At 37.0% G+C, this 26,362-nt stretch overlaps 1 protein-coding gene across 1 annotated transcript; it reads right to left on the bottom strand.

Moving 5' to 3' along the window:
• Nucleotides 1–2,139: 2,139 nt before the first annotated feature.
• LOC132191024 (uncharacterized) lies at nucleotides 2,140–26,362 on the bottom strand. The gene is given in 18 exon segments (XM_088510312.1): nucleotides 2,140–3,632; nucleotides 5,429–5,847; nucleotides 8,298–8,395; nucleotides 8,856–8,921; nucleotides 9,663–9,776; nucleotides 10,824–10,918; nucleotides 11,557–11,618; nucleotides 11,727–11,886; nucleotides 12,659–13,074; nucleotides 14,255–14,517; nucleotides 15,198–15,245; nucleotides 15,365–15,446; nucleotides 15,548–16,217; nucleotides 16,320–16,546; nucleotides 17,770–19,126; nucleotides 19,247–19,514; nucleotides 20,798–21,534; nucleotides 25,927–26,362. Coding segments are annotated over 18 exon segments (6,615 nt in total). The 5' UTR covers nucleotides 26,237–26,362; the 3' UTR covers nucleotides 2,140–2,409.

Here is a 26,362-nt window from a genome sequence, read left to right as displayed (position 1 = left end):
CGTCAGTGCGTGTGGTTATGTCACACTGAAGTTGGTGACCAGGTTAAACCCATCATAATCTTTGCTTTTCCCGGTGATGAACCGCTTGGCTTTTGGTTTTACCGTTAAACCCATAATAATCATTTGCCTCAGCAATTTTGCACTTTGTTTTAGTTATTTTTCCTTCTTTTTTTTTTTTTAATTTTTATTTTCTAAATATTAGCTTTTTTATTTTTTTTATTTTTTTTTTAATTTCTTAATCATTTACATCCACCTCAACAAATATTTAACAAAATTTTAAATAATTAATTTTTTATTTTATTTTAACTATTCTATTGTTTGAAAACACATGCATCATTCAATATTTAACTATCAACTTTTACTATTCAATTTAAAATATTTATTTATCTATTTTTATTATTCTCAAAGAAGAGAGAATCAAATTTTTATTTTTATTAATTTAACTTATGCATTGTCGAGCTACATTGAATTAACTAGTCAAATCCTTGGTTTAAATAACTTGTGGAATGTTGAGGTTACAAGGCTAGTCAAAATAACCTCATTTTGGCTAGCCCAATGTTATTTGGCTCTTTATTTTAACCATTCATTTTGAAAATTCCATTTAAATATATTTCCTCCAAAATTTCTTTATTTTTATTGGTAGGAGAGAAAATGTGAGATATCAAAAGATGTTTTGTTTTATATTTGGTGTGAATAGTGTTGGTAAGCACCGTAACAGCTCACCAAATTTTCGTAAGCTGAATGCAAATCTGTTTGTTATTATTTTAGCTTTTTAGCTAGCCAAAATAACATTTTGCTAGTCAAATGAGATAATTTATTGTCATTTACATTTTACTATGTAAGACAATAAAGTAATTTGATACCATTTTTTTATTTTTTTTGGTAATAAACTGGTATCATTCATCAACAAGAGAGATTACAACAACAGGGAAACAAAAAGAAAAATACAAGCTTTATAGCAAAAACCGATCTAGACAGATTTCAAGCACCTCCAAACGGGAAGGAGATAGTAACCTGCGGATGTAGCCGATGAAAGTTGCAGTGCACTTTGATGGATAAAACCATCAGAGGTAAGAAAACCCATTTAAACTTAAACCTACACAAGCTTTCAAGGAAACTGTGAAGATTAAGAAGATACATAACAAGAAAAAGGAGATAACTTCCACAGTCAGAGGGACCGAAACCCAACCAAATCAGTTTAAACAAAAACCAACAAAAGAACACAAAAGATTAAAACACATAAAATAACAGTGTCGGAGGATGGCAGGGCGGAGGATGACGGAGTACACCGGCAGAGGACTTCGTAACAGGTCGGCACATGTGAGACACGCGCCCGCACGTGATGGCCGGAATGAGACGTTTCTGGTGGCAGCAGGTAGCGGAGTAGCCCAGTGGTGTGGTGGGGTGGTACGTGAAGGCCTAAGGCTTCTTGAAATGGATAAATCTGATTTTGAAAAAACCAAATCTAAATATTTCAAAAAGGGAGCGAAACAGACGCTTGAAGCTGTTGGAGGAGATGGAAACCTTCAATGGTGGAGGAGAGACAAAGAGGCCAAAAGTGCCTTCAAGAAGGCAGTTTTTGCCTCAGAAAAGGCATAAAAAAGAGAGGGGGGAGAAGGAAGTAGGGATTAGAGGGGGAGGAGGAGGGAGTTTCGGGCAGGCAAGGGGATACTTTGAGGAGAGAGAAGCGAGCTTTAGCTATCTGTTTATTAGGGTTCTTTATTTGATACCAAATTCAGAGCACTTAGTTTCATCCTTGTCCAAGGGTGTCCCATCTTGTGATTAGACATCATATGTGAATATATACACCTAATACTGATCATCACTGATCCTAACACTTTCCTTTGAATTCCAGAAATCAAAATATTATTGTTACAATGTTGGAAAATGTTGTAGTTGGGCTTGCTCCATCAGCCACAAAAGATTTCAAGTCAACCTTTAAAATCAAGGCATTAAGTCAAAGTTCACTTCTTCTTTTTTTTAATTTTTAATTTTTAATTTTTTTAGTCAAAGTTCACTTCAAGTTTCAATATATATAGCGTTTGCGCCGCTTGAAACTAGCCATCTCAAAAAATTGGGAAAGAATGGTAATTAATAACAAGTTGTGTAATGCTGTGATATGTAATCAAGACGCCTGTATTAACCAATCGTCTGCATTAACTGAATAGAAATTATAAACCTAAAGGATGCAGTACATTTCAAAAGATAACTCAACCTTTGTAAATGGATCCAAATGCCAATAAAGACCGTGGCTTCACAAATGGCAACTTGCAAAGGAATCGAACCGAACCACTATACAGTTGCAGCTCTCAAACAAGCAAAGCCCTATAATTTTTCCTTTTCCAGTTCCTTTTTATTGCTTAAGGTGTTATAAAAGAAAAAAAAATCTATAATTTAACCTATGTGTACCTAGAAGCCAGTCAATCCAGAAAAGTGTTTACTCATGGCACGGTCCTTCCTGTAATGATTGCTTCTTCCCCCTCCTCCCCTCCTTCCCCTACCTCTGTTGTGATTCCCCAAATTCCCCCTCACTTCCCCCTCAGAAGCATCAGACTGCTTATCCTGCTCCTCATGAGACTCCCTTGGTCTTCCCCCTCCCCTTCTTCCCCTGCTGTTCGCGTTCGCCACATTTCCTCTCCCTTCCCCCTGAGAAGCATCAATTTGGTTATCTTGTTCCTCGTATGCCTCATTCAGCTTTTCCACTGCACCAAGCGGAAGGTTGCCACCTCGTCCAAGGCCATAAATCAATTCTTTTTGCGCCTGAGAGACTAGAGATGCCTCATTGCTATTTGCAGCTGCAACTGAACCTGCAACTTTGTAACTGTAGTTCTTACCGTCCTTGACAAAGAATTGGGGCTTCTTCCTGGAGCCCCATTTTGAACTAGCAGCATTTTGAGCAGAGCTTTCAGTCTGTGTTCCCCAAGATTTCCCCAAATTTGAGCTCATTTTATCACCTAGAGTCTCATTTTCCTCCACTCCCGTCTCCCCTACACTCAGACCCAGATCATCAAAAGAGTCGTCATATTCATCTTCATACTCATATTGTGAAATAATAGCACCAGCAATTGCTGAATCCTTTTCATTTCTGGTATCAAGGATATTCGAATCAGGCAACTTAGCTTGAGACTTCCTAACATATCTCCCAAGAGAAGATGAGGATGAAAATGAGGGGCCCTCAACTGGTTGATCCCTACTCACAGACACCATATTAGTGGATGAAAATGTTCTAGATTCAATCTTCCCTTTTGGTAATGTAGATTCCACTAGTTTCCCTTTCCCTTTATCATTTGAGCTCACAGTGGAAGAAGACATGGGCATTGGGATTGAATCTAGTGAAGTGTCCAAGGACTGCAGATCTTCATGGAGAGTTCCTTCCAGAATCCTCTGAATCACTTCTTCTGGATTCTGGTTATAAACTTCAAGACAGGCAGCAAGAAACCCTTTACCATAATCAGGGAAGAGGTCCTTTATCTGACAGATTCTGGACTCCATTATTGCAGCATCTTCATCCATCTGCACTTTGTTGTTTGCCAAAGGGGTTCTTAAAGAGGGTGGCTCCTTAATAATTGCTTTTGGAGAATGCATTAACCCAGATAGATACTGAGACTGTTCTTCATCCATGAATATCCATCCTGCAAAAATTGGTTCAAGGTGTGCAATCAAACTTGAACATAGCCCAAAAGAGTTATGCTGGCAGAAATGAGAGATGAACCACGTATGGTGAGAAAATTGTTATATACACAGGATGTGTGCATCAAAAATATTCCAAGTGAATCAAAAGGGGCAACAATGTTACACCAAATGTATGTATGATACTGGCAAATGGGGCAGGTTCTTTACACATGTTACAGAAAGCGGAAAAAAAGGTATGAATTGCCTACAAATTATCTAAATAAAAGACCAATAATTTTATTATGTGAACTAAAAGTATCATTATTTTCCAATTTATTAAACAGGGGAAAAGAAAAAGAGTAATATTGTAACACACCTCGATCCCATGTTGGGAAAATGAGTAGTAGTTTATAAAGATAATTATGAATGCTAAGCCCCACATTACCTAGTTACTAGGTGAAACTAGGCTTTATAATCAATTCTAGAAAAACTCAAAATTGACTAATCCTTTTGGGGTGATAGGGTAGATGTGGCTCGCGCTTTTTCCTGTGTCGTTACAATTATAGTTTTGTGAAGAATGAAAAACAATGTGTCGAGTATTTTGCAATAACATTGATGATTCTAAATAAACAAAGAATATTCAACCCATAATATCTTGCCAACATGCTCAGATAATCATCATAACGCAAGCAAAGAAATGATATGCAATCAAGCACCGACAACATTTGCCAAGCAACCAATGGCCATCAGGTCAAAAATATTGCCCATTAGTTTGGAATAACAATTGCAGCAATGGCCACATGCGAGCGAGCCAATTTAACTCTTATGGGTGTTGGACCTTCCCATACAATGCACAGCAACTTAATTGATAAATTTTCTGCCAAGAAAGTTCAAACAATGTCTATGCTACAATTTCCACAAGTCAGTAGTCTCCTTATAAGGTTAACAGTACATTTGAATTTCTCCCATATCAGCAGGTTCCACGGTCTACAATATTAAGGTGCTGTTCTAGAGTCATCATCCCATCCAATAATTGGAATGTCCACTCCTCCATACATTCTGTTATATTTTCCAGTGAAAACACCAGCTAATCCAATTTGAGGAAAACCTAGCACTTTCCATCAAACAAACAAATAAAGCAACCACTGGACCCTTTCCAGGCCAGTAAGTTCGTGTACCTTTGGTTAAAAGTTTGTAGGAGATGACAAAACAGGATCAAAGTTTTGATGATCACGAGAGGACAGTAGTGAAATTAAAGTGTTTCTTCTTCAACACTCTCTACCATTGAACAACTGCTTTAGACTATATTAATGCACCTAATTTTCTTGATTTTCTTTCGTGTCCTGACTAGGTATTTCTCTTGTATACTTTTTGCATCTGGGTTGTGCCTTTATTTTTTTTTATTTTTTTAATATAATCTCATTTACTTATAAAAAAGAGGCATTTTGGGCCACATGCTGATATGGCATGTTCGACAATATGCTTGTCTTCTAAAATCAAAACAGAATATCCCTTTTCTACTCAATCCAGAAACTGATGGAGACTGACATACACATTAGGGACCACAGTGTTTTATATTTATTTTAGAAATTTTTTAAATACATATATTAGACTCACATGTCTACATGTATTCTGATTTTGTGAAACCAAAGATATATCAAGTCAACAATACAAGGACATACATACAAAAAGTGTCAGTCACATCAGAAACTATCATTTAACATTGAGGCATATTTAAAACTTCAGGTATTAACATGGACTAACCAAAATCATGTATTGATCCAAAATAAACTTAGCAAGCATAAAAAGCACTAACCAGTATTTTGTAAACTCTCAAGTCTGCTCATTACATTGTAAACCTTCTCAACATTTTGAAGAAACGTTTCCTGGTGTTCATTCTCCTGAAATTGTAGGGAAACTCCATTTATTTCCCTAAAAGTTTGAACTATAATATCTGCCCTTATGACAGGATCCTCCACATTGGCTGGAAACATCTTTGTGGCAGGAGGAATGGGGAAGCTATCTTCAAACACTTCATCACTTAGGTGGCAAATTTCCAATAAATTCCAGCCAAACTTGACTATTCTCATTGATAACAACTTCAAGCTTATAGCAATGTCAGATATCATTCTATCTTCCCTTGCTTTAAGGATGATTCTGAATCCCCGCTGTAGAGATGGTCGCAATGAATCATGCAATCTCGCAAGGGTGTTTAGCAATTCCTCATTCCCAGAACTGCATGAACAGAGAAACTTCGTATTAGAAGGAAACATGGCTTTCTCTGTCTTGGGTTAAGTACTTTATTAGTACCTGGGTTTGCACATTTTTATTTTTTCCCACTTGGGGTTCAAATCCTATCATAAATAGTACCTGACTTACGGGAAAAGACCAACTTAATACCTCCGCAGGGACAGAATCACCCTTTGGCTTTTGGGGGGTGGTGGGGGGAGGGTGGTTCCCAAATTTTTTATATTTTTTATTAGAAAAAAGACCTTTAAAAATTAACTTTAGCCCCCCCAAGAATTTTTTTAAAAAACTTTTGCCCCCCCAAACTAAAAGTTCTCGTTTCGCCCCTATACCTCCGTTAGCCCAAACTAACGTAATGCCACATGTCGCCACATAGAAATGCCATATGTCCTAAAGATATTCAAAAACTAAAACCTTAAAAATAAAAAAATTTGGGGTGGCCAGACCACACCATTTTGGCCAATTTTTTTAAGAACCAAGAAACCCTGAGTAAGTTAAGAACCAAGTGCCAGAGATCACTAGTGTATTCGCAATGGATGAGAAGGTGATTAATAGCCTTCTCATTCTTTTTGCATGGGCAACACTGGTTAGCTAGAGAGACCCGCCTTCTAAGGTTATTAACCATGAGGATTCTACCCTTTGTAGCTGTCGACAAGAAGAAAGCAATGCAAGGGACCTTAATGTTCCAAATACTTTTCCAGGGAAATGGACAATGCTCACTTGTCTGTAACATTTTATAATAGCTCTTCACTACGAAACCTTGGCTGCTAGTTGGTATCTACAACATTCTATCCACTTCCCCAGATGAGTTTTTGAGGAGTATAATAGATTGAGAAAGGAATCACAAGATTACACTTCCCAATCCTGAACAGCCCTAACGAAGTTCAGATTCCAATGGATAAGAAAACTAGAGAGATCCAAGCAATCTAATACAAAGGTTGCTTTGTTACAGGATATAGGATAAAATTATGAAGATCAGTACTTAAGAGCCTCTTCTTCGCACCACACGCCATGTAGGTGACAAAATTGGAAAAGACCTCCAACCATTTCTAATATTCCTACAAAGACTCACCCCGTAACGTCTTCAAGCTTCCTTTGAACACCAACCCCCTCTCTAAATCCAATACTTCATTACAATCACCTATCTCTATGGTCATTTATACAGAACTTTGTTGAAATGCATGAGATTTTTTATCCCCCCCGCCCCCCCAACCCTCTTCTCTAGGGCCCTAGAGAGCAATAGTTTTCCAATTCACCAAATGCCTTTTGGACTACCTGCCTGGACCATTCCAAAGAAAGTCTCTCTGAATGCGCTCCAATCTCCTAGTTATGCCTGCTGGTAATGAGAAGAGGGTTATGAAGTATGTAGGTAGACTGGATAATGTACTCTTAATAAGATTAAGGCCCCCTCCCTTAGATAAGAAGATCTTCTTCCAACTAGCCAACATTTTTTCCATTTTCTTGACTACCCCATCCCAAATGGCTTTTAATTTAAAAGAAGCACCAAGAGGGAGACCCAAGTGTTTCAGAGGAAGATAATATATGCTACAACTGAGAATATCAGATAGCTCTTCTTTATATCTGGTATGCAAGAAAAACACCTAGCTAGAAGGAAAAAATAGAATAAGAAAAATCATGAAAAACTAAGCACATTAGGACTTGTGGATATATTTACAAAGTCTCTGTCGAAATAAGATGGAATTGATTTTTTCCATGCTAGGCTTATGTAACACCTCAATCCTACATTGGAAAGATAAGCCGCCCACATAGAGTGCGTGGTTTATAAAGATACTTATGAGTGCTAAGTTCCACATTAATTCCTTACTAGGTGAAACTGAACTTTATAAGTGATTCTAGGGAGCTTCAATTGCAACTTGACTAATCATTTTGGAGTGATAACCTAACACTTTTCTTGGGTTGTTACAGCTTATATGATATATATGCTCTAGCTTTAGAGGAAGTATTAGAGTGATGAGGCGTCCCCTTCTGAAAGGTGGTTAGGTCTTCCTATGAGGTGTGATAGTAAGAGGTGTCCCATTGAGGTATCCTAAACCTAGAACATTATATTTACTCCTATAAATACTAGTGTACGAATGGATGAAAGAATGAAGGATTTTAGAATCACTTTTCTTCACATAATTAACCAAATAAACGGCTATTCTTTCCTCATTCAGAAGGTTTCACCATAGAAATTCCTGAGGTAATTCAACACGTGCTGAAGATATAGCCATCAGATGCATTGCCATACAAGACCAAGTGAGGAGACAATCACAGTTTTTCCTTCACTATAACTGATTGTTGACTCCATCAACACTTTGCATTGGGAAAACTCAAACCAATCCCACACATAAACCATAGGTCTATGATATAAAATATTCACAATCTTTCACACTTAAAAAAAAAAAAAAAAAAAAACAATTCTAGTAGTAAAAAGGTACCTTAACTCAACAGGGCAAGAGAAATATAAAGCCGCTGGTTTGTATGCAGTTACAAAAGCATCCATGGATACAATTGCATCATTTATGAAGTCCATCACCTATCAATCAAAGAAAATAATTGAGTGGCATATAATCATGCACCTGCCATTTTTGTCACAAAAGGTAGAAAGAAATGGATAAATCTAAGGCTCTACTTGCTGCATTGGAAGTCAATCTGTGACAAGAAAAGTACATTTTTCATCCACTTACTTCACTAAATGAGCAGCTTAACTTTGTTTCATAGAAATTAGAAATACTTTAACATGTTATACTGTGTATAAAGATGTGACAACATTTTCAATTAAAAATTTGACAGGCAGTTAATTTGACCACGTTGTCTAGCATGAAGCAAACTACAAGTTAAATACATATGGTTTGAAGCTATATTTTATTCTGCATCTCTTCAAGGATTTATTTTATTTTATATTTTATATATATATATATGCGTCTCTTCAAGGAAATTATACATCTCACAAGAAGAAGCTACATTCCCTTAAAGATAGAATTAAATAGAATCACCTCTAAATAATCAGCATGAAGTTGATTGGATCCTTGGTCTTCAAAGCTTCCAGAGGAAAATAGGGCCTGTTGTAATGTTTGGCAGAAACTTTCCATTATGAATCACAGATATCTAATCACACTTGACTTAAAGATACACTTGTAAGAATTCCCCCAAGGAAAAGAGATCATGGCAAATAAGAATGCCCACCTACACTAGCATAACTAGTGCAGTTTAAACAATATTTGTTGTACAAAAGTATGAAATCTGATCATGGAACACTAATTCTAACTTACCGATTGATATTACATTTACCAATAACTGATAACATTGAAGAAAGGTATGGACTCAACTATTCAGCCACTAGAAAGCATCTCTTGTAGTAAAATACTTATCTAAATCCTAAAAGATATATAATTCAAGTGATAGTATATATTAATACTTATGGGTCTGATATATAATTCAAGTTATAGTATACAATCCTAAAAGATATATATATTCATTTTGAACTTTTCCCAAAAATTACAAGAAAATAGAAACAACAATGGGTCCTTACAAAAAGTGGGTCAAATGAGCTTAATAAGCCAGATGATATGTTTGAACTTTTCATAGGCATAGAAGCGTAGAAATTTCCTGAACACCTTATCAACCTCTAAAGTTACAAAATTAGCATGTAATTTATGACTGATGAGATATATATGCAATACATACAAGAGCTCAACAAGTCTGCAAGCGCAGCCCACAGTAAATTATACACAACACTCAGCAAAACATATAACAATTTTGGGAAATTCACTTTAGAAGCTTGGCTGATTTGGAAAGAATACCTGCAAAGATGAGCTGCAGCGTTGATTCATCGTGTGGACAATGCTCAGAAAATGTGACATCACTGCCGTTAAGTTATCATGGATCCTAGGCTGGGCTTTCAAAGCATTTGCAACCTGGAGAACATAAGTGTAACAGACTATTCAATGAAAAATTATCTTTTTTTATTTTTTTAACAAACATTATGTTGAAAGATCTCCAGTCAACTCGAAAGCTGGAGGTTTCTCAAGCATAAAGTCTAGCCCAGTTGACAAGTTTAGAACAAACAAGACTTCAGAGTTTAACTGACCTTGTTGAGGGCAATCGAGCCAATGTAAATTATACTCAATTCAATTTGAAAGTGGCAGGCTTTTCAGATTTAAATCCCAGCCCAGTTAAGATTTTTCTTTTGGTCAACAGTTGACAGGTTTAATGCAGCAAGTGTTTATACCAACCCACCCTGAAGCCCTAGGACATTTCAACACATTGAGAAAGATTTCTCAGTAACTCATCATCTTTGGAGATTTTCACACTTAGTTTAATCAACCAACCAATAAAACCCTACGTTGGCAAAAAGAAATGGACTTGTTATTCATATAGAACCCTATATATTAGCAACCAGATGTTATTCACATCATCATGGCTTTGTGGTATAACTTCCACTAACTTAAGGATCCGGTCCATCCCTCAGAATTTCTCTATTCTTGGATATAATTATGTGGCTTCTCAATAGACACACACGTGCGTGCACACACACACACGAAGGGAAAAAAAAAAAAGAAAAAAAAGAGAGAAACTAGCAAGCAAAAAAAGAAAGAAAAAAAAAATTCTAAACTAAGACCAAGGTTCAGGCATGGTTCCTAAGCATTCACATTTTTAATCAATGAGAAACCAAAAGGACAGGCACTCACAAAACTCAGAAAAATTAGTGTCATTAATCTTGCTTTTCATAAGAATTAGAAAAATTATTTATATTTTTTAAAGCAGGAACAGTAAAGACATAACAATTGAGATTATTATAGTCAACATTATTAAACATTTAAGGCAATACTAAGCATGAAAGAGTTCGATGCAATAGAGCATCAAAGGAAAGGCAAACAATATAACACTTTTCCTGGTCAAAACTTTGTTTTCAAGTGTATCAGAAAACAACCTACTGAGCAATCTTCTGGTCAAATGCTTACCAATATTCTGGTCAAATCTTCATTTTCATGACAATAAATAGCACATATATCTAACAACTTAGGCAAGTCCAGCAACTTCTTTTCCTGCAAAATAACTACATGCAGAATTAGTGAACAAAAGTGTATCAGAAAACAACATTGAAAATAGAAAAATACAAATAAGAAATCACACCCTAGACATCTTTAAATTTTTTCAATAAAAAATGTTAATTATTAGCAATAGCATTACAGATCCAAGAAAAACTTAGAAATAGCATTGACGCTTCGGCATTATCAGTTTATTAAAGCAATGATAGTGCACAGTTATTTCGGGTGATACGAAAAAACACTGGATGCAGATAAAATGATGGGATAAAATAGATTTATATGCACATAGATTTATATATTGACATAGACATTAAAGAATATGTGATAAAATAACCACAAAAGAAGATTAAAAAAAAAAGACTGTCTTTTGATCTACATCTGGGTGCAGCTTGTTCATTAGTAGGCAACAAGGCGTGTGTCTCCAATCGACTCTTCAGCACTTCAATGCTCGACATGCCAAATCACATCGTTCAAAGAAAATATAGAAAATTGGCACGAACCATACCACATAGAATGACCTAACAAGGCCTTATTCAAATGATTTATAGGTATGCTAAGCCCACCCACTCTCACCTAACTTTTCAGTACCTATGTCGACTAGAAAACAGTGCATGCAAAAATTTCAAATTATAAGAGAGAGAACCACCTTCATGATCTTTTGGACTAAGACTATCAGCAGCCCGAGCGCCAGGATCTCTATTGGAAGATCTGCAACAAAAATAAATTCCGAATAGTTGGTGATAAGAACAGAGAATGTGGAAGAAAAAAAAAACATATATAATGATCCAAAAGAGACCAATAAAAATTCAAGCTTACATTCGATACAATACCATAAAGACACGGCGGCTTAACTCGAGCTCTCCAACAATGATCCCAGCAACTATTCCCTTGGCTCCATGATGAGGGAAATCATACCATCTGCTCCTAAACTGTAGGAAGCTATCAAGAAATTCATGCAAGGAAGTGTCCCTAGCCACTGAGAATAATGGGGAGAGAAAGAAACAGTGAGATTTACTCAACAAGATAACGAACACAATCTACATCCTATTTTTGATAGGTAATAAGGAGTTTTATTGAAAAAGAAAAAGAGAAGAAAAAGCTACATCCTACATCCTGATTATTGAGACCAAAACATATTTCTAGATGAAACAACATAATCTCTTCCAGAGCATGGAGCCAACACGTAAAATTTTCAATATGGTAATGCGATTGCGGTAACCGTTACCAAAAATAACGAACACAATCTACATACTGATTATTGAGACCAAAACATATTTCTAGGCGAAACAACATAATCTCTTCCATAGCATGGACCCAACACGTAAAATTTTCAATATGGTAATGCGATTGCGGTAACTGTTACCCTACGAAGGCAGATAATACCCTCCTTTTGTTATTCTACCATTCATAAAAGCAATCACCTCCAAATGCAAAACAACTATCGAGTAGAACGCAAATAACAACCAATATGAAAGACCACATATTAATAAAATGACTCACAGCCCCATTAGGATTCTCTATACAAACCAAAACAGCCAACCATGATCGATTGCACCAACTTGAGAAGTAACACTCGCATCAATGCCAATATTAGTATCAATTTTAATTCGAACACCCACCATTTCATCAATTATACAACAAAAAACAAATATTGTACAAATAAAAACAAACGAAACATACAACTACAAAGTTGATATATTGCAAAAACTTTCTCAAACTTCAAAAAACACAACGATAATAAGCGGTACCTTCTGTCCAGAAGTTCCTAGGGCTCAACTTGAGCAATCGAGACAATTCTCTGTTCAAAAGATCCACAACTCTCTGAGACTCCACGGGGTCCAATCCACCTTCGTTGGCGCCGAGCCCAGCCGCCACCGCCTCGTCTTGGGGTAAATAATTTACGAAATTGCCGCCCTGAGCTCTGCCGGACGACACCCACTCTCCGTTCTCCCCCATCCGAATCCTACTCGTCGACGGCGCCTCGACGCTGGAGCTCGCCGTGGCGCCATCCGATTGCTTCGAAAGCGATTGTCTCAGAGAAGTTGAGAGTGTAGGATTGGAGTTGGGATTTGGGTTCGGTTCTTTTGGGCTTGAGCCCTGATTTTTGGGTACGAATTTCTTCTGGGTTTTACCGAAACCCTCCTTGTTTCCCTCTTGCCTGTTGCTACTGTAACGATTCGACATGTTTACCCGATCAAATTCAGTCGAGAGAGAGAGACGGAGTGAGACGGGAAAGGCGAGTAGAGAATGCTGAAACCGGGGAAACCCGATCAAATTGTGCGACGACGACACAAATTTTTAGTTCGTAAGTTGTTTCTCACAAATTAAACATGTCAATTTTAGAAATTAATTTATAAAAAAAAAAATCTTAAAAATCCATTTGTAAAAAATTTTGTTAGTGTTTTTACCAAAATTCTGATTTTTTTTTTTTTTTTTTTTTTGACAATTTATCCTTCTAATGTTTCAAAAATTTTCAATTCAAACTCCCCATTACTAATTTTCGTCTAATTGAACGAAAATCATCCCGTGAAATTTTGATGCCCTCCATTCTAATTTTGTTCTCATTAAAACCTATGAAATTAATGGTAATTACATAATTTCATAGGTTTTTAATAAGGGCAAAATTGAAATAGCGTGCATCAAAATCCCACGTAAGAGATGATTTCCGTCCAATTAGACAAAAATTAGTAATAGAAGATCTGAATTGAAATTTTTTGACACATTAAGAGGGTACATTGTCAACTTTTAAATATTAAAGTTCGAATTGAAAAATTCCTGAAACTTTAAAAAGGTGAAGTGAATTTAACCCTATCTTTTTTTGTAGAGACACGTTTTATGTCGATTTTGACTATGGTACAATCTCATTACATGTTTTTTTTTTTTTTTACTTTAAGTTTTACCATTTCGATTAGAAGAATTAAAGTGACTGGAGAATATAGTTAAGATGCACAATGCAAAGTAATATTCCGTTTTTTTAACGGTGCCATGGATATTTATCTTTTGCTGCAATTTTCATTTCCTCGAGGACAATGGCAAAAGTGAAGTTAATGTATACGCCGCAGATTGTAAAGTAGGAAGTGTGCTTTTCAAAAATGTAATGTAAGATCGATTTGTGTAGTAGTTTGAGATGATTGGGAAGAACTTTGAGCTGTAATATGCAAGAAATCAAAGTATACCCTCTACCTGTGATGGCCACGTTTGAAATGTATGCAAAAGAACGAGAAGATTGCTTCACCACAAAATCTGTATCAAAATTTAACACTCCTAAAAGCTCAATACAGATCACAGCAGGAGATTGAAGTAACTAACTGAATTTCATAAGCTTCTAGTCAAATTCTATATGCATGACTTGAGATGAACATCTCTGTTCTAAGCTTTCCACCCAGTCGAACGATGAATATTATTATGCCCATTCCAAGTTTGTTTCCTTGGGCAAAACCAAAGCAATGAGGCAATCAGATGGATTAGGAGCGATCGAGAGCATGGAACATATATCGTGCGAGTAGGGAAGTATGAAGAGAAGTTTTGCCCATATGGACTTCACAGCTGGAATCTTGATTACTCCTGCACATTCCCTCTGCTTCAAGTACGATATGAAATCCTGAAACTGCAGAACAACATTTTTTAAGACTAAAGGGTATTTGCACCTACATCTATGTAACTCGTATTACAGAATCTGGGTTTCCATTATGCTTCAGACTTAACAACACACATTGTATCAGGACACCGAGCAAAGCTAAGGAGTTGAATGAATGCAATATAACCGATCTCTCCTTCTAGCTAAATAGAAAGTAAATTTAGGAAGGCCAGTTATGAAACTGGGAATTGCATAAGCACAATTAGGACTCTGATTTAAAGATTTGGAGGAGAGATCAGAAATTCTAAATGTTGGCCATTACCTAATTTTGGTCCTACCAACCAACACGGGGCCATGGCTGGGGACATTTGGATATTTCCTACCTTCAGCATTTCTGCATGAAGTGGCCACTCTATAGAATCGAACCCTCGGACTGGTGCTTAAGACATGAAATTTTTACTATTAGGCCAAACAGTGGCAGACTATCATAATCTTAGCATCATACTTGGCAAGAGCTTTTATGGTCACATTTGGTTGCTCTTTGGGCGATTCACAAAGTCTAAATTAATTTTACCAAAGCAACAATTATAACCGAGTCTTCACAGACACGATTTAATTAACCACTAGACAGAGATAGGGTCGCTAGCTTCAAGGTCCAATTACTTTCATTAAAAAACCGCAGAACCAAGATAAATCATCAGATAACTTACGCCTTTATGGTCGCCTGCAGAAGATGGGATCAGCTGACATACCTCCCTCTGCATCACATGTCAAAGCCATTAAAACTAAAATTATTAAAAGAGATTAACTAAATTACATGTGCACAACAATTTACTCTCAACAGGATTCCCGAAGTCTTGAATATTCAAACACTCACTTTATGCGGCGGGGTACTAGTAAATGTTGATTTCACATGCCGGAAATCTGTGCGTTTGGTCATGTCTAATTTAGCAGGCCATCTGCACCAAGCATTAGCAAGAAAAACTACTATTAGAAATTAGTCCTGGTTCAAAAAAATTCATCCAATCAACAAGTAGATAATGGGAAATGAAGTCCTTACTCAGCTGGCTCAGAAATGGGGTTTGAATATTTGCAAATATCGGAGTCCAATCTATGTGAATAAACTGTGCAGTAATGAACCCCACTTTTACACAATGTACCTTGCCACTGATATTGTGGACCCTGTCCAGAACTTTCCATATTGGATGGTTCTGCAACAGGTGGAGGTGGAGGTGGAGGAGGAGAACTGGGTGGAGGAGGGACTGAAGGTGGTTGTGACTGAGGCAAAGGAGGTGGAGATGGAGGTAATGGAGGTGGCAATTCAGGCTGAGGAGGTGGTAGGGACGATAAAGGTGGTGGTACAACAGGTAACGAAAACATTTGGTCAAAATGCTGCATTGGAGTTCCTTGTATCTGCGCAAGTGGAGTCACAGAAGCAGGTACAAAAGGAGCAGCAACAGCATTACTGTGAAAATTATTAGGCATTACACCTGGAGAGACTGGGTTCAAAGGCATATGATGACTTAGACCCCGTGCGTCCCAGGAACTGTTTGGAGGAAGGTAAACAGGTCGCATAAATGGAGATGACTGAATTTGCTGTGGTGGTGGAATAGGAGGTCCCTGTGTTGCTAAGGGTATACATGGGATGTTCACTGGAGCAGAATGTAGTTCGATTTCAGGTTTCTGATACATCCACATTTGCTCAGCAGAACCAGAAACAACATGACCACCTAAAATAAAACCATTCCAAAAGACTCCTTCAGTAATATAGGGGAACAAAGGAGAAAGAATGACTTTTTTTAAAAAAAAAAAACCTATCAATAATATATCACCTCCTTGAGAAGGATCCGGCACCATGTTATTATCATAACCATCAACTTTTCTCACCCCAACTTCAGGCATCTCTACACAACCAGAAACTGCCCAGTTTGACTGAAACGAATATCCACCCTGTCCTGTGTTTGCATGATTATCGGGTTTTATTCTGGGGGATACATGTTCCATAGAGGTGCTCTCATGTTTGATTGAGAAAGGTGCCAGATGGTGCTTCCCTGGTTGACTGTTCAAAGGAGGATAATTTACTAGGGGATAGTAGGGCTTAATGAAAGTATTGTCATCTCATTGAAGAACTAAAAGGGATGTAACAAGAAACATAAGCATAATTCCAGAAGTTCAAACAATAACTCCTAGCAGATCTACATACCATGCATTGCTTACAAAGCCAACAAGTTTCTGAGCAAGACAGAAATAATCAAGAGAAATAAAAGATTTGAACTCTTAGGCATTCTTCAATACTTACCTTGGTTTAGCTAAGGTATGGAACAGGCTAAATTTAAAAGGGAAAAATAGCAAAGAAAAACAGCATTGGAACAAACAAGCCAACTGAAACGTTGGGGTGCAAAACTTATCAGAATATAGGAAAACCAGATACAACTTCCATTTAATATTAAAACCTGAGGAGGATCAACAGGAAACAACAAATTCCAGTAGTAATCAAACAGACTCAGGATTTTTTTTTAAAAAAAAATTAGTACGTTACACATGCACTCGGTGGATCTTGAACCCACAACCACCCCTCATCCTATTCTTATGGGTGAAGAAGTTGCCATTCCGGCTAGGGCTCAATGGCTGCACATATTCAGGAATTAGGGAAAAAAATAAGCATCATTCAGTGTCAAGAGGCCAGATTTGATGGAGCTCCTAGGTTCCTGCTCAAGAACTAGTTTTTAGATTATAATGTTGCCACCTTTCAACCCATAAGCATCTATGGCAGCATGACCACCAGGGTATATAATCCCCAGAATAGTCCACAGTTTACCAGAATAAAAATTAACAATACAGAGGACATAAACATCTACTTCCACACAAGGATTAAATACAATTATTCCTTAGACCGATAAAAAAAAAATGTAATTATTCCTTAGATTCATATAGTTTTTTGATTGGTAAGTTACACACCCGGTGTTCTTAAACCCACAATCTCACACCTTCCAAAAAAGTGGAGGAAGGGTTCATATTGTTTCCATTAGCTTTTACTACAATCTGGAGAGATCAATCTACAATGGACTATGGAGTATTACTCTATCCAAATGCTTTGTCAATGAAAGGAACTATTTACATGCCTCACTAACTTATAAGACAAAACAAAGGAACATGCAAATAAAGGATAAGGAAAAACAATAAAATAAAAAATAAAACAAAAAAAAAGGTATTCCACTTAATTCTGCAATAATGATTCAGTACTAAAGGTTAGTATGAAAGAACTGCACAGTGACTCCAAACCTGAATTCAATCTGAAAGAACACTCCAGGACAACTACGGAGATTCTTCAAAATTGTGATTGCTGCATCTACACTGCTGCATTCAACAAACCAACTACACCCCATCTGCATATTTGCTGGTGTCAACCTGACAGACCCTACATTGCCAACAGCAAGACTACAAATGCCCATTAGCTCATCATCTGTGAGGAATGGAGAGCTAGTATTAGGAAGATTAATCCAGAGAGTACTTGATGGCACTTTATCTTCTTCTCTCATCATAGTAGTACGACTGTTTCCAGATATATAGTTGTCAAAATAGCTCGAAGTTTGATTGATATTATATTTAGTACGTAATGATGAAAGCAAGGAAGATAAGTGAGACATCCTCGTCCTACAGCTGTCAGCAGGGCTTCCTGGTATGGTTCGAGTGTGAGGTGATCCAATACTACTGCCAGACATGTTTCCAAGATTATTGCTTCTGACATCAACATGGATAGGCGCAGATCTTGCACCGTCTACAAGAGGAACTGCAATGTTAGCTGGCCCCACATTTAAAGGCATCCGATAATTACTTCTTTCCTTACGATGCTGTCTGAGATGGGCCATCACAGAGGCAGCTTCTTCAGGAGATTCAAATTCCATTAGTAATGCACCTTCACTACTAAACTCAGTAACCATGTAAGGACCCTTATTATAAAGCACTTTCCTTGATTCATGCAGAATCTCATCCTTGGCCCATTGGCTTGAAATATTTCCGACATAAACATGCAAACTAGAACCAACTGCAACACCATTCATAGCACCCCTAGTTCCCAACCCTACATCCACGAACTTTATATGCCATGGAAAATGCCGTCGGACATACTCCCGAGCCTTTAAGGCATCAATGATGTTTCTGTACTCAACCAAGGCAAATCCTTTGATTGGAAAGAAAACAAATTGTTCTAAAGGACCAAACCTCTCAAACTGAAACCGTACATGACCTTCAGATGTATCAGGTCCTGAAAAACCCACCCAGAGCTGTTTAGAAGCAGAGACAATATCCATAGCTGCTGGGTCGCCATCAAAGTACCAAACAATTGGAGTTGCTGTGGAAGTGCATGGTGTTGCCAAGTGATGTTTAGGAGATGCCAAAGCATTATGTATGCCTCCACTGGAGGACCTCATTGGAGGTAAACTGAAATCCATATTTGAAACCTGATTCTTCTCAACTTGAAAAAATTTACTTCTACTTTCAAATGAATTACACCTGAAGTCTAATGGTGTTCTTCTGGCAGGTGAAAATAGGTCCCTGGAAGACCTTCCATGCGACAAATCTCCATGCTCACCAGACTCAGAATCGATGGACCTCGGGCCTCCAATATCATGAGCAGAACCTGCATTTGAGTGGCAATCAGATCCAAAAGGAATTATTGCGGTGCAAGGTTTGAAATATTTATCTGAAGATTTATCAGCAAAGATATCAACGCATTGCCAATCATGGACATTTAGAGTACCTTTCTTTCCAAATAGATCACTGGAGTGTTCATGTTGATTAGAGATCCTAGGCACAATATATTGCTGATTAATATACTTCGATGGATCAGGATCATCCTCATCACTATCAGCCAGACTGTCTTCTACAGACATTACTTTTTTAAATGGTTGGATGATTCCTTCCATAGCAGATGTAATTTCTGAAATACTATTAGAAAATGATAAATTAGTTAACTTCTTGTGCTTTGTGAACATCCATCTCAGCAACGATCGGTCTTTTCCCAGAACCTGCATAAAAGAAGCCCCAGTGAAAGGCATTATCATTCATGAGCATAATCACAACGGAACATGCATACTACAAAGTCAACAGAAACTTTGAGAATGATTTAAATCGTCTTATTAACAACCACAATTTCAATAAACTGTGTTTTTCTCCTATACAATCGACCGTACTGCAAAACCAAGAAAGATATGATATGCACCAAAGCAAGGTCGACGTGTTTTTCCATAAGGAAAAAAAAAAGGTGAAGAAAGAAGAAAAGGAAATATGTTAATGATAACATACTAATGGACACGGGCAAAATTATCATCTTGTCAATTGCAACAACAAGAAGCCAACTAATTTCAGAAACCAATCAGATTTAGTAAAAGAATATACGCTAGAAGTACATATAATTTATGCACATTAGAAATATGTAAACATACATATCTTATCAAATAAAAGACAAAAACAAATGTTAAAAAATAAAATACTAGTGGACACGGGCAAAATCATCATCTTGTCAACTGCAACAACAAGAAGCCAACTAATTTTCAGAAACCAATCAGATTTAGTAAAAGAATATACGCTAGAAGTACTTATAATTTATGCACGTTAGAAATATGTAAACATACATATCTTGTCAAATAAAAGATAAAAACAAATGTGAAAAAAAAAATAACTGAAGTCATGAGCAATTCCATACTTGTACATTTGTCCAAGCAACATACTTCCTCTTTTCAGGAAAAGATGGAATTGAAGATCAATTATGCCTAGCTTAAGGTGCAGCAAATTCATTTTTTTCCATAGGATTTACCATCCATTATAGAATCAAATACATTATATGAAAAAATCAGAAAGAGAAAGGAACACATTGCAATGAACCAACAAATAAAGATTTAATGAAGCCACCAAACTGATACTTAAGAGAATAGGGGGAGAGAGAGACAGAGACAAATCTCAAGTGCTACATATAGCAAAAGAGTTGTCTTTACCTGAAGCAATTAGTTTAGATTCACTGTTATTTTCCTTTGCTGAGGAAAATAAAAAACTTCTACCAGAATACTAATGTACATATGCTTATGTATATAATCAAAGATTTAGGTAGTAAATGTTAGCAGGCTGTAAGTGAGGTATTTAAGACTCCCACTATGACCTATTATTTGCACTTCTTTTTTCCAAAAAAAAGAAAAATGAAGTAATGGCATTTGAGATACGATAACGCACAGAAATGTAAGGTACATAACAAAAATAAAGTTCCAATCTAGCAGCCAAAAATATTTTCTCGCATAAAACAAGAATTAAGAATTACCATAGCCAACAAGCAACTCTTTGGAACAGGTGATGCATCCCCCAAAACATGGTTGCCATCTGATACTAGCTCCTCACTGCCACCCTCACTGCCTCTGGTGCTTTTGTAAAAAGAAACTGTGCATGATTTTGATTCATCACTAGTTGTATCTGATACAGGAGCCACATCAAGCCTGCTTGTGACCTGACTCAGAAAAAACTGGCACTCTTTGTTAACTCCCTCTGCAACACTGGAGTTGAGGAGCTCAAAAGAGGCAGCAAGCAAGTTTTTAGGGCAACAAAAGAAAATTTGTAGTAAACTTAGCACACGGAACTTGGATAGTTTTATTAAAGAAGATACATCTTCATCTGAAAAGTTTTGCTTTAGCTTCGCAAAGATTTCAGCAGAATCTTGCATCTTCAAAATTTCCTTATCAACAATCTGAAAGATATCCTTTCCCTCAAGGGAGGATATGAAGAAGGTAAGCACATTCTGAAAAACTGCAGAGCAAATGCCTCGGATGACAGATGATGTTGGTGCCTCTGAAGAAGCAGTGCAACAGATATCTACTAGACCAAGGATACAGGTTTTAGCAGTTTGAAATGCAACCCCATCAGCATCCTCTCCTCTATTTATCACTGCCAAGCTCCAGTTATGCATGTTGATAACAACTTTTGCTGCAGCTTCAAGAGCAGTTGGACAATGTGATGCATATCGGGGAATGAGATCAGCCACTATACGTTGTACACTTGTACAACCTGCAAAGCTAGCAATAAACATAAAAGTAGTCAGTTTTTTTTTCTCTTTCTTTTCTTTTCCTTTTTTTTTTTTTTTTTTGGTGTTGGGGGGGGGGGGGGGGGGGGTGTTGCTGACGTGGTAGATATATCAAAGCCTCTAGTTCAAGCACAGAGATTACTTAAGTTGATTTGGCTAAAGAAAGAATCATTTTCACAAAACAATCTCTAATATTCATTTTATTCAACCGAAGTGGGCTCAGTACTTTATTCTTCCACTAACAGCTCGACAGGATGATAGACATATGATGTAAGCATATTAGTGCTGATAGATGATATAGGCAATCTGACACCAATTACCACACAACTCATTTGATATAATTTGATGCAAATTTATGCAAGAAAGAATCTACAAGTACACAAAAAAGTCAACATAGCTAGAACAGAGAGCAGCTGCAATGGGCTTGAGCATAGGAGGGCCCAACGTTATAGCTGCAAACCAAAGTGGGAACTAAATATGCCCTTAGACAAAAAATAGAGAAATTACAATATTACTTAGAAGTTCTTTACAACTCAGGAGACTAGGAGTTTTTTTCATACACAATTTTTGTTTCTTGTCCAATTGGACCAAAGACATTGATGCTAGTTCACATTCATAACAACAGACTCTAGTACTTCTCCCAACGCCTGAGGCCAAAACCCTGAGTTTCGGAAAGTATTAAAGACTATGATTTTGTAGGACACTTCCCCTATGAAAATTTGGCATCCTAGAAAACTGAGGACACAACACTTTGCATCTACATGTATCCAAAACTCTTTTTTTTTTATAAGTTAAAAAAAAAAAAAAAAAAAAAAAAAAAAAAAAAAAAAATTCTCTTCTGAACCCTAACAATATAAAAAGTGCCATCACTGAACTAAAAAAAGCACGAAACTTTGAGGGTGCTATGCTTTTTTATCTTATATAAATATAGGTAATACGAGAAACTATATTTACGGTTACCACGTCTAACTACCAACAAATTTGTAATGTCCCTCCTAATGTTTCAATTTTTGCAATGTCTCCTCAATCTACCATTGAGGTTGCGATGTCCCCATTTTGAGACCCAAAATGGAAATTTAAAAAAAAAAAAAAAAAATTGGGGAGCATTGTAAATTTATGGTTAAAAAGGGGGGAGGGGGGGGTAAATGTACTTCACTACATATATATTTACTTGTTAGTACCACCGTATTGATGTCCTGACTATAGAAGAGTTCTTGAATATGCGCTCTTTGTATATTCCGTAAGGGTTCTCTTGTATATATTTTTGCACTAGGGTTGCACCCCTCTGCGCTTTTTCAATAATATTCACATTAATTATCAAAAAATATATATATTTACGTGTCAGTATAACCGTACAATATGTGATTCTTATGCATATAAACAAGTAAAATGCTACGCAATTGTTAGTGCCTCGTTTATTGATGATACTTTGATTTTCCTGTGATGCAAATTCTGAACAACTACAACAGTTGCAGTGTATTTTTATTATATTTTGAAGCTATTTCATTGAAGATTAATTCAGCAAACGTAGAAATTGTTCCTATAGGCGAAGTAGGAGATGTATAAGGATAGTGGCCCGTATTCTTGGTTGTAGGGTATCTTCGTGGTCAATGAAGTATTTGAGTTTGCCATTGGGTGCTTCTTATAAAGCTATATCCATTTTGGAATGGTATTACTGAAAAATGAAACATCAGTTGGCTGGATAAAAAAAAAAAAAAAAATCCTTTATTTATCAAAGGGTGGTAGATTGACTCTGCTCAAGAGTACGCTATCCATTTTACCTACTTATTTTGACTCTCTTCCCTATTCCAGTGAGGAGTGGCTAATAGGCTTGAGAAACTTTAGATGGATTTTTTATGGGATGGAATTAGGGATGAGCTTAAATTTCATTTAGTGAACTGGTTAAGGATTTGTACTCCAATGAACTTAGGTGGTTTGGGAGTTAGATATCTGATTCAATTTAATCTAGCTCTTCTGAGAAAATGGTTGTAGCGGTATGCTAAAGAGAGAGACATTATGGAGATTGGTGATAGAGACTAAACATGATAGTCTAAGTAAAGGTCAATGATTTAAGGAAATAACGAGGCCATTTGGAGTGGGAGTATGGAAATTTATAAGGGGCTGGAAAATGTTTTCAAAATTTGTTAGATATGAGATGGGTGATGGGTTAAAAGGTTAGTTTTTGGCATGATGTATGGTGTGGGGATAGTCCATTGATGATATCTTCTCCAAACTTGTTTAGTATTGCACGTAGCAAGGATGCGTGGGAGGCGAATAACTTGCAGTTTCAAGAAGGGAATATTCATTGGAATGTAATTTTACTAAACGGGTTCAGGATTGAGAGGTGGAGGTGATCTTATCTTTTTTTTGAAATGTTGTATTCTTTTTAAAGTAAGACAATGAGATGGGGATAGAATAGGATGGAGTCCTTCCAAAAGGAGCAAATTTGAAGTGAAATCGTTTTATTAAGTGTTACCTAGTCTGAATGGATCCCATTTTCCTTAGAAGAGTATTTGGAGAGTCAAGTCTCCCTCGTGGGTGGCATTTTTTGTGTGGACAACGACTTTAAGGAAAATATTGACGTTGGATAATTTAATAAAGAGGAATGTTTTGGTGGATGAGTGGTGTTGCCTGTGCAAGAAGAGTGGAGAGTCCAATGATCACTTGTTGATTTATTGTGAAGTAGCAAGAGAGGTATGGAGCTCTATTCTTAATATGTTTGGTGCTGATTGGGTTATACCTAGACAAGTGAGTAATTTGTTAGTGAGTTGGGGAGGTTAGGTAGGGCGTGATAATATTATGGAAGTATAGAGGTTAGCTCCATTGTGTTTAATGTGGTGCCTTTGGAGAGAGGGGAATGCTTGGAGCTTTAAAGATGTAGAGACTTCGGTGCTAGAGTTGAGGAGGATCATGTTCAACACTTTATATATTTGGATATCGGCACATTAAAATTTGCTTGTTTCTAGTTTTGCGGGCTTTTTGAACTTTTGTTCATCTTTTTCTTTTGATTAAGGGGTTCTCTTGTATACTTTATGTGTACTAAGGTTGCACCCCACTACGCTTATTTTATAATATTGAATTACTTTTTGAAAAAAAAAAAGTCATGATTATTGGCTTTGCCACATTTGTGTTGAAACATGAAACTCATGAGCATGCCTACAATTGATAAATTAAGGTTCATGGGTAGAGGGACTACAATGGAAGTTAAAATTCTAAAAATTAAAGTAGAGATCACCATCACCTTCCCAAAAGAGAAGCAGGCACCATCAACAAGCCAAATTCTAGATGTTAGCTTCCCTATTACAGAGTGAAGGTTGGGAATTAGGAAACTAAGTACGCTTAATTCTATGATGTTGGTTAAAAGCTTGGAGCGTTATGCAGCTGAGAGGTCATCTTTGGAGGTGTTTAGTAGAGATTAACTATGGGGAAGAACAGGGACCGTGGATGTCAGCTATTATTATGGGTACCCATGGTTCAGTTATGGAAAGGTATTAGAGGAGGCTGTAAGGAGTACGCAAAATTTACAAAGTTTAAAACTGGAAATGTGGGGTTTGTCCAATTTTGGCATGCTGCGTGGTATGCAGATGAGCCGCTTAAGATCCTTTACCCTGGGTTAGTCCAAATAGGACTTTTGGAGTAGAACTGCCTCTCAGTAGGCTTTTTTTTTATTATTTTTGATAAGTAAGGGAGCTTATTGTATAAGTGATGTCTGTTGAAGGCAGCTTTTCTGGGTTCTGTATATTTGTAATTCTTTGGGTTCTCTACAAAAAAAAAATATATATATCTTATTGAAAGAGGTTCTCGTCCAACTTCTTAAAGTATGCAAAGCAAAATGAGCAGCAATCATCCAATTATCCATTTCCCAACAAATAATAGAGTTCTGTAGCAAAACAAATTTAGGAATTAAAGAGGGCAGGAGTCGAAGGGGTTACCTGCACATCAATAGAATCCTAATCATGAAAGTTTCAACAGAAGCTCTCTAATATTGTACAAGGATTTATTAAAAATGAATTATATATGAAATCTCGGTTTTGTTGCTTTGGCATTGGGAAATCAAAAGAAAACGAAAAGAAATAAGCAGCAAATTACATCAAAATAATATGCTCACCACCAGTATATTTACTAGTAGTATACATAGTAATGCGAGAACAAAAAAAGCAGCAGTCAATTAAGCTTCATCCCATCTAATTTTTATTCTCTTTTCTTTTCTTTAGTTTCTCAGCAACCAAACGGAGCATTAATTGATATTCCCTCAACATTTCTTCCACCAAAACAAGCTCCAATGGCGAATTTGAAGCTTCACTCATTCGAAGAAAAATATCTTGCAGCCAAATTCACAACAATAAATAAGGAAGCCAAGAGGGTAAAACCCTAACCTCTGGAAGCGGTAATGAGAGAGAGATAAGCCTGCTCGATGTCAGGCATGGAAGCAGAGTCTTTCCGCGAGAGGCACATCCTAATTCGCTTATAGCATTCATAAACGCTTCGAATCTCGTCTTTGTTCCTCCGCCTGATCAGAATTTCATCCTGAGACAACCGCGGTGGTGTTGGCGGTGGAGCTACGGCGATCTGCTGTTGCTCGTCTAGGGTTTGTTGTGGCGGTGCCTCTGACGGTGGTGGTTTAGGAGCTTCTGATAGGGTCTCGTATAGCCTTCGTTTCTTCGGAGGCTGCTCCACCGAGGCCATGGCCAAGAGAGAATTTGGAAGTTACGAGAGACAGTTCAAACGCAGTCTCGCGCTCGCCTTTTGGTAAACATGCCACTGATGCCAGGCAAAATCAAATGTTATGAGATAATCACGTTGCCCTTTTGG

Source organism: Corylus avellana, chromosome 9 (assembly GCF_965113065.1).
Source record: "Corylus avellana chromosome 9, dhCorAvel1.hap1.2, whole genome shotgun sequence".
Taxonomy (NCBI): domain Eukaryota; kingdom Viridiplantae; phylum Streptophyta; class Magnoliopsida; order Fagales; family Betulaceae; genus Corylus; species Corylus avellana.
The sequence above is the reverse complement of the archived record's forward strand: the minus strand, read 5'-3'. Positions and strand labels throughout refer to the sequence as shown.